The 11,522-nt window shown below is 39.9% G+C and overlaps 1 protein-coding gene across 3 annotated transcripts; it reads left to right on the plus strand.

Moving 5' to 3' along the window:
• The first annotated feature begins 270 nt into the window (after positions 1-270).
• Positions 271-11,250, plus strand: GHITM (growth hormone inducible transmembrane protein). 3 transcript variants are annotated; one of them, XM_082764434.1, is made up of 9 exons: positions 271-343; positions 1,631-1,782; positions 3,299-3,398; positions 4,583-4,694; positions 5,822-5,963; positions 7,059-7,167; positions 8,256-8,444; positions 8,988-9,159; positions 9,992-11,250. In XM_082764434.1, the coding sequence occupies exons 2-9, from the start codon at positions 1,654-1,656 to the stop codon at positions 10,077-10,079; spliced, it is 1,041 nt and encodes a 346-aa protein (XP_082620560.1). In that variant the 5' UTR covers positions 271-343; positions 1,631-1,653; the 3' UTR covers positions 10,080-11,250. The 3 variants fall into 3 exon arrangements, with proteins under 3 accessions (XP_082620560.1, XP_082620562.1, XP_082620561.1); XM_082764436.1 differs by lacking the exon at positions 271-343 and adding an exon at positions 391-552; XM_082764435.1 differs by lacking the exon at positions 271-343 and adding an exon at positions 613-765.
• The last annotated feature ends 272 nt before the right edge of the window (positions 11,251-11,522 follow it).

Below are 11,522 nucleotides of genomic sequence, written 5' to 3' on the forward strand. Positions count from 1 at the left end.
CGGACCCCCGGGCTCCGTGAGGCGCTGCGGGGCGGGGTCCGCCCTCAAAATGGTGCCGCCCTCAAAATGGCGACGCCCTCAAAATGGCGCCGCCCTCAAAATGGCGCCGCCCTCAACAGGGTCTCCACTGGAGGCAGCTTCCAGAAGTTTCTCTGCCCGCGTTAAAGATGGCTTCCCGGCGTCCTGTGGACTGCGTGACGTCACACCTCCCCCGCCTCCCGGAGCCAACGGTGCATGCGTGCTCTGGAGTCACGTGGGCTGAGCCAGCCAGTCGGCGTGGGCGCGCGGGCCGGCGTTGCGTCATTGTGCTGGCGGCGCGGCGCGGAGCGGGGCGGTTACGCAGGTTTGGGACGGGGGCGGGCGGCCTCGGGGGCACCGCGGCGGGACCGGGATCGGGACCGGGCGCTCCTGACTCCCAGAGCCCGCCTCGGGCCGGCTGCCCCGCGGGGCGAGAGCCTGGGGGTCTGGGGGCCGGACCGGGGCCGTGCCGCCTGTTGAGCTCTGCGCTGCCGCGTTCCTGCCCCTCGCGCTAGAGGCGGCTCGCTTCAAGCGGTAGCTTCACAAACAGCGAGCGCACCGCAGGCTCTGGGAAATGCGTTACGCGGCGGGCGCGGAGGGGGTGGGGCAGGAGGCGGCGTGTCGGCCGCACGAGTGGGCTGTCCCAGCTGGGCCCACCGCCGGCGCTTCCTAGCAGCGAGGCTGGTTTCTGCCTTCGTTTTTCTGTTCTTAGCGTTAAATTTCCAGCAGCGCGGGCACTCGTTTCTGGTGCGTGATTGACGTTTGTTATTTAGAGCACGCAAGTTGCGCTTGGCAATGTATGCCTGCGTTAGGAAGGGTTCTTCGAGAAAAGCGCTGGGAATCGGCGCGTCTGGTTACATCAGAACTGCGCGAAGTCACGGAGTAGCTGGAGCAGGAAGGGCTTCCAGCCCCTTGCATGTGACACGCAGTACTCGTGGAAATAGGGTAAAGGTGCCGTGTTACACGGCCTGGGGAGCCTGTAGGCTGCTGTGCCCGCACGCTGGTGATAGCTGCGTGAGTTACGTCAGGGCCTTCTGCTCAGAGCTGCTACGGAGTAACCTGAGCTCCTTCGCTGGGTGTGACCTTGACTGAAATCTGACTCTATAAAGATATTTAATTCATCAAAAGAGCAACTTAAAAGGAAACAACCTTTCCTAAAGCTTTTTCCATCACGTGCATTACACTGTTTAGTCATTTGGTGTTATACCTGACTGAAGTTTATGTAGAGTTTGGAAGATCTTACGCTCTTTGAAGGAAGAATGCTCACGCAATGTTTTTCAAAATAAAAATTAGTTGAGATAATTCAAACATAAATACGTAAAGGCTCTTGGTGATAACTTCTGTGTAAGAAATTTAATGTGTTTTTCTGGTTTTTGGTAAGCACCTTGTTGCAGAAGATAACCAACAGAAATGGAAAACAAATACGGATGGAATAACAGTTAAATTTTGCTTAAGAATGTTCTAGTTCTCATTACAGTACTCAAGAATCAGGATCTCTAATTATATATTACTATTATATGGTGTGGAGTAGTTGAGAATAAGCAGTAAATATATGGTTTTTGTGTGAAAACCTTGTAACAAAACTAAAACACATTTTCTTGTGCACTTGCAGGAAAGCTGTTAAACTAAGCAACCATGTTGGCTGCAAGGCTGGTGTGCCTGAGGATGTTACCATGCCAGGCGTTGCGCCCCACCATTACTCAGGCTTCCCCAGCATTGAGGAATTCCAGTATAAAAGCGTACCAGCTGTGGCAGCCTAACCAGGTAAGGTAGATGTCAAGGGGCTGAGTGTTTTGCCAAGAGAATTGCTTGGCATGGAGTACCTGTTTTGAACACTCCTAAACCTTTGGCTTGTTTGAGAAAGCTACTGTTACTTAGTGAAGGAATAACAATAATCATAAACAGAATGCTTAAAAGTAATTGAAGTAATATTTTCCATTTAAATTATTAGAAAAAAGAACCTGAAGCAGGTAATTAGCATTGGGCAAGCCTTATTATGCAAGGTGGGGAGAGCAAAAGTTCTACCTCTTCCTAGGTCCTTGTTTGCTAGTATTTTTCCATCTTAAATGTTAAGTTAAATGCAAAATTTATTTTCAAAAACAGTAGTCTCAGTATGTCTTTAGAGCCATTGCCCAGGCCAGAGTAATTCTTGAAATCTAGCAGGACTATCCAGAGTCTTACTGGCAGTTTCAAAACTGAACTGTCATTATCCAAAGACTTCATGGAGAGAAGGTAGTTGAGTCTCCTTTCTGTTTTCATCTTATGCATAGAAAACTCTTTTAAGCACCCTAAATTGCAGGCTGTGATTTTTTTGCTTGTTTGTTTTGGTGGGGTTCTGATTTTTTTGGTGGTTTTGTTTGTGTTTTGGCTTTTTGCTTTGTGAGGAATGCTACATAATTATAACGGTGGAGTTAGATGTTGTTAGGTGGGGGAAAAAAAAACTGCCTGAAATGCTTTCGTAGACTTCCTGGATTTTATTGCTCGATCAGCTAATGCTTGTAGTAATGCTTGTAGATCACAATTTTTAGTATTAAAACGAACTTGCTACTTTGAGCAATCCCTTGGTCAAGTGCCCATATAATAATTCAGAAATTTCTGAGCAAATGGTTGACTTCAAAAGCAGTTTCTGAACTTAAAGTAGGAGTTCTTATACCTCCTGCAGATTGTGAAGGGTTCAGTAGAGCAACGTGCCTTATTTGCTTGGAGCTTGTTAGCCATAGATCTTTAGTTTATCGGCCTTCATTCGACGTTTGTTCTTGAAATCAAGGTTAGATACAAAAGTGAATTCACACTGCTCTCCCAAATTCAGTGGGCAGGAATGTTGTGTTATTTTTTTTTTTTAACATAAAGTTAAGTAAATAAAGAGTATGTTTTTACATGAAAAGTAAAATAAAGCCTTATGGCCTTGCTTAATACAGTGGAAGTAGAATAGAAATGCAAACATTAAACTTTTTTTTTTTTTTTTTTAGCAGAACTGTTAACTTCAACTTCTGCATTGGTTCTATACTGCTGTCTGTAAATGTCTCTTACAGTTTCCTGAACTTTAATATTCAGTTGTTTTCTCTGAACGTTGTTGTTTCATATACTTGGGAGGGAAGCACAAATAAATTAACTAGCAATAGCAGGTGTAGCAAGTAAATGGCAGTGCTTTGGTGTGTTAAAAGCAAATTGCTTTCTCTCAAAAATGGATTGTTATTAATTTGTCAATACAGTTCATCATAAAGAATGTCTCCTGTTTTATTTCATTGAATCTGTCTTATTTTACCTTTGAATCTAACAGTGTTATACTACTAGAGTAAGAACCGGTGTAAGGCGTGGGAAAATTGGCCAGGAAATTAAAGAAGCAGCATTTGAGCCATCTGCAGAAACTGTGCTTAAAGGTAGGGTAGCTCTGCTTTATATACTCCCAATCTTTTGAAGCTTATCTTAAAAATTCCTTGAAGAAGATGGTTTCCTTCAAACCACTAAGGAGACTGAAAACATTGCTTAGTATTTTAAATTTACTAGCAATTTGGAGACAGTTACTCTGCTTGTCTTTCTCTGTAATGTTCAAAGCTGGAAATACCTCACAGTTTCTCACAAGACATTTGTTGTTATCTCTGCTTTGAAGTGCTGTCAGGAACTATAAAATCAAACTTGGCTGCTTCTTAATGGAGACTAGTACTTCCTTGGTTACAGGTGTCTTTAAAATAATGCTAACACTTTGCTCCAACTACTTCTTATGCTGTTTCAAGGAAGTATTCTGCTCTGTGTGGAGTTTGCCAAATAAGGGGGGAAAAAAAGAAAGAAAAAGGCCTAGGGTGCTGTAGGCATGTAAGGTATTGGTGTACTATGCTTGCTGGTCCATTTAGTGTGAATCAGAGCTTTTTCTCAGCAGGTCACAAAGTGATTGGTATTAGTAGTTCAGCAAGACTTGTAAATGGATGTTAGCAGGACTGAATTGGTTAGTAGAATATACATAGATTGAGAAAAGAATACCATGGCTATAGCACACTGAGGAAGAATGTACACAAAGAAGTGCACAAGTGACAGCATTTGGTTTCAGCTGATAAATACTTTTCTGTGTATTGTGACACAGAAGTAATATGTCTAAAAATCAGACAGTAGAAACTGATGGTAAATCATGCCTTGTTGCCTGTGAGCTTTGTAAGTCGCATCTGAAACTGACGTGGTCTAATCTAATACCGAAGACTTGACTGAGCAAATGTTAAAGGTAGATGAATGACGGGAAAGGAAACAATATCTTATGTCAGAGGACTTGTTAACTGGCCTTTGTGTTAGAATTCCCAGCTCTTAGTGTAATAAAGGCCAATAAACTTGCCATGATACTAGCTGATCTCAATTCCTACTCTGTTTTATGAAACTGTATGGTGTTGGTAAGCTTAATCTGGTGCGTTCCGTGCATAGCTATCTCAGAAATGGTTACACATTGACTTTCAAAGTTAAGCGGAGCTTTAATAAACCTAATATGGATCAGGTATTAGAGATAAAAACAAAGCCATGTGAGAATGCTTTTAACAGTCCCAGAAAAGCATTCATGAGAGCATGATTTTTCTTCATACAGTTGATCGTCTGGGAAAATTCGTTGTTGCTGGAGGGGCTGCTGTTGGCCTGGGGGCCCTCTGTTACTATGGAATGGGCATGTCCAGTGAGATTGGAGCTATTGAAAAAGCCGTGTGAGTAAGAGAGCTTATTTAAGTAAAGAGCACTTGGAAGTGGATCTCCCTCTTTTTTTCTGCCCCTTCTTTAGCTAGTATCTCCTAATATGCATGTAGTTTACCTTTCGTAATCTCTGGACAGAAAGCCTTTGCTTCTGGCTGTGCAGGATTTTAAAGTATATAACTGAAAGGAAAATTTAAATAACTCAGATTTAAATAGATAATGATTTATGTGAATTCCTTTGTTTAGCTAAATTTGAAACTGGAGGTGTGCCACATGCAAATAATTCATAAATTATGAAGAGTAAAACAATTGTTAAGACCACTTTGCCTTGTGTTCCTCTGAGATTATTCATTAAACTTTTACACATTTCCTTACAGAACACTGTATTAAGGAGTTTCCTTTGAATACTCTACTTATGTTGGTTTAAACTCTTAAACTTAGATGTATTGCACAACAAAGCCTCGCTGATGACAGCATCTAGTTACGTAGACTTAAGTCAGTTACTGGTAAGCATAGGTGTGGGAGAAAGTGATGCTGGCAATGTCTTGATTTGCTTACTCTACTATTAGTCACTTCCAAATACAAATGTGTTCATTGTACTGAGGAGCTCTCATTCGTGTCCAGTTCTGCTGCTATTAGAGCTCTCCAAATGACATGCCTGGCTTGTGATACCAGATAAATGTGCACACAGTGACTCAGCATTCTGTAAGCTGCTCTGCAGGCTGCTTACTGCCCAGTACATAATCTATAGACAATTTTCTTTGCACTCATTTGTTGTGTGTATACACCACTCTATACTTCTCCATATTTAGAAAAAAAAGATATTATTTCGCATGTAAGCTTCCTCCTGTGTATACTTTCTCCTCAGAATTGAACTATCATTAGCATTCTTTGTAAATCACAGTGTTGCTAGAATTGTTACATAATATCTGCATGTAGTGGGGGAAGATCTAAAAGTTCAGACTCCTGTTGTAAGCTGAACTCATGATACAAGTTGCTAAACCACACAATTTTATGATACTTCACTTTTATCCATAACTATGAATATATTTAACAGCTTGGATGTGCTTTTTTTTTAATTGGTCTTCATTCTGGTGTCGATAACTGCATAGATATGTACAACTACTTTTTTTTTTTTCAGTATTTGGCCACAGTATGTGAAAGACAGAATTCACTCTACTTACATGTACTTTGCGGGAAGCATTGGCTTGACAGCAATGTCAGCTGTTGCAGTAAGCAGATCTCCGGCACTCATGAGCCTTATGACAAAAGGCTCTTGGCTGGTAAGCTCACGTTATATAAAAAAAAATTCACTGAGAAATGACCCTAAATGTCGTGGTTGATAACAAAAATGCTAAATGTAAACTGTTTTGTGAAAAGGAAGGTGGAACTTTGCTTATGCTCTTGTCCTTATCTTTAAAGATCACAGATGTTCCCTAATGATATTTTGTGTTTTATAATTCGATGCATCTAATTGCATGCTGATGTGCACCTTCTGTACCTCATCAGTAGCGTGTTTTTGACAAACTGCATACATAACATAAAATGCTGTGCTCTGCTGACCAGCTACATGTAAATATGAACCTGTTGCAAGTGGCCATTTGAGGTTAGCGATACTATTTCTGTAGCTTTCTAAAAATGGAATTAGAGTTTCTTACGCATTTGTACTCCTCCCTGTGCTGTTTTGTGTAACTCCTCCAAAGCTCTTGTTTGCCAAGGCCAAAGTGATACTGGTAGGCAAATCATCCAGGCAAACTGCTAACAGAATCTCTGTTTCCTACATATTTGGTGTGCTAAGTGTAGCAGAATAGTAATAGTTAAATGCTAGCCTCTACACAGCTTTACAGAGATCAAATTAATTATGCTTCCTTGGTAGTAAACCGAAGTTGTATGTTTCTCTAATCAGTTGGCTAGCTGCTGCGTGTTTTTTTCAGAATGAAAAGTAAGAGGAGGCAATGAGGTTTTAAAAGGCGATAGTAAAAGCATGTGAACTGAATACTGGCTTTGGGTGGAGAAATGTACAAGGAAAAAAAATAAAGCTAGTCTTGCAGGTACTTTCATGAAAATGGGATTAAATGGAGGAACTGTATGTTTTCCTTACACGAGTAAGAGATTCTTGCCATCTCTCACTAAACTTGGATTTCTAGCAGACTTGGTGTAAGTAAAATGGAAATTACTGCAAGTTAGAATCTGCAAAGATTTTAATATCTTTTACTAGAACAGTAAAGAAATGGACAAATGTTCAAATTATGACTTAGCATAATTCCAGAAAGAGCAGTTTATTGACTTTGAGACTAGGAGGTTCAACAAATCATGTGGTAGAATGGCGATCATACATTCTTAAGCCAACTTGAGCTCTCTTACTGCTGTTCTTACAGGCAATAGGTGCAACTTTTGCTGCTATGATTGGTGCTGGAATGTTGGTCAGGTCCATATCCTATGAAAATAGTCCAGCAGCTAAACATCTTGCTTGGATGATGCATTCAGGTATGTGGCTATAGTCTTCATTATAAAATAGTATGTTCCTGTGTGACCGCATTCTTACTTGAAGAAAACTGTTGATACTATAATAAATTACTATGTTCTGCTGCTGGAGACTTGAGATTTTTCAGAGACCACTGGGATTACTTAAGTGTCCTTAATGTACCTCTAATTTCTCATACTCTTGTAAAAGTCATGTTCAAGTTGAACTTGAGGTACGTGTTGGATAGAACTGATTTATTAATACCTGCTTCGTTTTTGTGACTGCTTTCTGGCACTATAGCTTGTATAAGCACTGTTGCCTACACTTACTGAAATTCATCTGTACAGGATACGAAGATATTTGGAAACTGATCAGAAAAATACAGTTCTAGTATTAAATAACAGCTTCTTAGATACACATTCCCGTCAGGTTTGTAAACCAAAGATGGGTTTGCAAGAAACAGATCGGTGTCTTACTGATGTTGCATACTTCAAATAATAATTAGACAGACATGTTAGGCACGGAAACTGTACTAGATCTCTAGTAGAATTGTACTCTAGAGCTGAAGTAAATTAGTTCTAGAGTACAATTACTTTATAATGAATTTACAGAGTACAATTAAAGTTTCTGTTAAGAAGTTGAATTTATTTCAGTGATGTGTTATTGATCTAGTATGACATTAACAAAACAGGTATAGGTTTCATGCAAGACTAGCAAAAAGTCTGACTTAATTGCTGGACTAATTCTTACTGCAAAAATCTGTCCTGACCTTCAGTTTTGAGCGTTCCTATGGCTATTTTGTAGTTGATTAGTCCATTCAAAGTGTCTCTTAACAGCTGTTTTTGAAGAGATCAGTATGTTGTTTGCTGTTAAGCTTTCTTCCAAAGACAAGCTCGCTGAAGTACTCTCCAAAACTAGAGGAAAGTAGGTCGCTGAATTTAAGATTGTGCACCTATCTAGAAGGTAGTGCGATAAATTGGCAAGTGTGTGTGCTGGTGTTCTGTCATGTTAAGTGGATTAGTTTGAGTCATGACTTGAAACATTGTTTTGGCAGGTGGTGTCTTTACCAGAGCTGTTCCAAACCTTACTGGTTTTGTGTTCCTTTGGCTAGGTGTCATGGGTGCGGTGGTGGCGCCACTAGCCTTCTTGGGTGGTCCTCTGCTGATCAGAGCTGCCTGGTACACAGCTGGAATTGTTGGAGGGCTCTCAACTGTGGCCATGTGTGCTCCAAGTGAAAAATTTCTGAACATGGGAGGACCACTTGGAATAGGCTTAGGCTTTGTTCTGGCCTCTTCAATTGGTAAAGTATTATTTTAACTGTCAGAGTAGCTTATAAACTTACACTGCTAGGATGGGAAGCTCACTTTTAGTTACAGGCTAGCCTGTCAGTTCATAGGAGAAGATAACTCCATTACGCTTCTTGAAGACAGAAAATGAATTTATGATTCTGGCAAGTGTTAATTTGATGAATGGTTGACAGTAATGGTTTCTGTTGATTAACTACTGGCAGTGAATCAGGAGAACAGTAAATGTTACCCTAGCTTCTGATTCACTTGTTTTTTTCCCTTTTATGTTTCAGGGCATTCTTGTATGAAAGTCCTAGGAACACAAGTACTTTCATGTGAAGAAAAGTATGCACGATTCCTTAGGGTGTTCAAAATTACTGCGTTGGCTTATGAGACATCTTCTGTTGGTGCATTAAAGTTCCTTGAATCAAAAATGCACTGTAAATTGAGAATTGAATAGTTACTGAAAAACACGTGCTAAAGGAGTTGAAGTTTAACATTACTCAGAGTAGCAAATACAGTAGCTTTCATCAAGGCTATTTTATGTTCTTCTCCAGGGTCCATGTTCTTGCCTCCTACTTCTGCTTTTGGGGCTGGCTTGTATTCAGTAGCTGTGTATGGTGGATTGGTACTCTTTGGCATGTTTCTGCTGTACGATACACAGCATGTCATCAAGCGTGCAGAGACTCTTCCCTATTACGGAGTGACAAAGTATGACCCAATCAATGCGTAAGTATTCCAATGTCACTGTATGTGCAAGAATCAGCTTTGAGCTGTATGGCAGTATGTCTTACCATAAAGAGCCAGACCTTTGTTTACTATTCAAAAGTGTGTCGCTATCAAATGGAAGAAATCATAGGGTTTAGGAACATAATGTGAAAAAAAATAGTGGAGTTAAAACTGAAAGCATCTGCCTGAAATGAGAGAGACAGGATTGAAAATGTGGTGTCATGTCCAGTAATACTGGCTTCCTAAAAAGCACTTGTTTTCTGCAGCATTGTTGAGAGGATTTACAGTTGTTCTCTGAAAATACCTCTCAGTATCAGCTGAGATGAAGTATGTTAACTCTTCTGAAGTTGCTTAATATTTACTGGTCTTTATCACTCTAAATAAAAAAAACAAATGTGATACGGAAAGATGGATTAATTGACCCTCACTAAAGAGCAAGTCTGACGAACAAGTAACTGCCTTACTGTACCTGTTGTCTATCTGATCTTAGGTGAATTGTTTATCTCCTTGCATCTGGCCTTCTGTCAGTAAAATAGAACACTAGTTGTCTTCTAAATTCATGGAGACAAATAATAGATGATAAAGCATAGAAATAGAGGTCTCCTATAAGAAAAGCATAGTCTCCGTTAAGATTTTTTGCAAATAGATGCTGCTGGCAGAGATGGTACAAAAAAATAAAGGGGTGTTTCTACTTAACTAGGGTAGAGGACATGGTAGAGTTGAGTTTTGTTAGAGACCCTTGATGGATGCTTTTTTTAGAAGTAAATGGTATGAAGTGCAAAATAATACTTTTTATGTTCAACAAGATTAACTTTCATTTCTTCTTTCCTAGGTGCATGGGTATCTACACAGATACACTGAACATCTTCATTCGGGTGGCTACCATGCTTGCTGGTGGTGGAGGTGGCCGTAGGAAGTAAAGCAAGACTCTTCGCAGCTGACAGCCAGGAGTTCTAGGTTGTCTACCTAGTGCATATACTAAATAAAAACTTATGATTACAAGCACTTTTGCTGCAGGTCAGAAGTTTAAAGCATTTCAGCATATTGTTTAAGTGCAATGTGATTCAAACTTAATAGTGTTTCATCAAACACCTTCCAACAATGTGGACTGCTTGAAATTGTACATTATTTGGGGAGAGTAAATTATTTTAAATATATATGAGTAAAATAGTCGATATTCTTCTTAATGGGTTTGACAGCAGTTCAACTTTTGCTTTCTTTTTCTACTGTAAGTGCGTAGTAAAGTAAGTAATTTCTGTAAACGGGTATCCTATGTGCAGATAAGGATGCAAGCTACTTCAGGAAATGCTGTTCAGATGCAACAGTTTTCAGTTAAGTTGTAGACATCATTTTATTTGCATATTAAGAAGAACTGAATAAGTTGGATGTGGTATTGAATGTGACAACGTATTTTGCTGCTTAGGCAGAAATTTCAGAAAGGTTTGAGCAATTTTCAGAAAGACATTGGTCACCTTACCCACCCAGTCCACCAACATACAGAAGGCAACATGAGGAACCTGTGACGCCTGTCCCATGTAAAAACTGTGGTCTCCTTCTGGGGCACATGAAAACTCCATGTCTGCTTTCCAGTGTTTTAATGTTAAGTGGATATAACAACAGCTAGGCTCTTTTGATACTAGATTTATCAAATTGTTGAATAATGATAGAGGTGTGTCTTTCTTCCAGTGACTAAATTTCAGTATTGCAGATGAAGCACCATTCTTCAGAACAATTTCCACTGTTCATCTCCTCTCACAAGCTTGTACAGTTGACACTAAAAGAAAAGGAATTGAGGACTGCTTGCTGTAAAGCCAAGTATCAATTTACCATTTTGATATATGCTGTAGTCTGCCTCTAACTTTTCCAAATTGGTGTGTTTAGTACAGTTGAAAAGAAATGTTCCAATAGGTGGAATTGATTTAACATTAAGACATGCATGCTTGCTGAAGTACATCACGTTATGTTGGAAGATGGGGCAAGTTCTTGGGCACAAAAAAGTTTGAGCTAATACCAACAACTCGGACTTCCATTTTTCCGGTGAATATGCTATGTTTATGTATTCTGGGAAAAAATAAAATTCTAGCCTCACAAGTTGATTGCTCTTACTTCTCATGTGTTAATATAATTTAACTAACTTCACAGTAACTCAGTTAAGAGTACTGTATTTTTTTGGCTACAAATTCCTTTGTAAGAGAATCCTCTGTTTTACAAAATAAAAATTTAAAAAAATCCCCAAAGATGTTTTCCATTTTCACTGGTTGCCATCTTTTGTGGATGTTTCCCCGATGGAAGATGCTGATCTACACTTGCTTCAAGTGATCCTTCTGGTGTGTCCTGTTGGCTATGGATTACAGCTAGTACTG

This window comes from Aythya marila (genome assembly GCF_965140915.1).
Source record: "Aythya marila genome assembly, chromosome: 7".
In the NCBI taxonomy this organism is placed as follows: domain Eukaryota; kingdom Metazoa; phylum Chordata; class Aves; order Anseriformes; family Anatidae; genus Aythya; species Aythya marila.

Coding starts and splice junctions, on each gene's coding strand:
- GHITM (XM_082764434.1), top strand. CDS start 1,654: ATGTTGGCTGCAAGGCTGGTGTGCCTGAGGATGTTACCATGCCAGGCG. Junction 4,695..5,821: donor GGAGCTATTGAAAAAGCCGT/GTGAGTAAGAGA, acceptor TTTTTTTTTCAG/TATTTGGCCACAGTATGTGA. Junction 8,445..8,987: donor TGTTCTGGCCTCTTCAATTG/GTAAAGTATTAT, acceptor GTTCTTCTCCAG/GGTCCATGTTCTTGCCTCCT.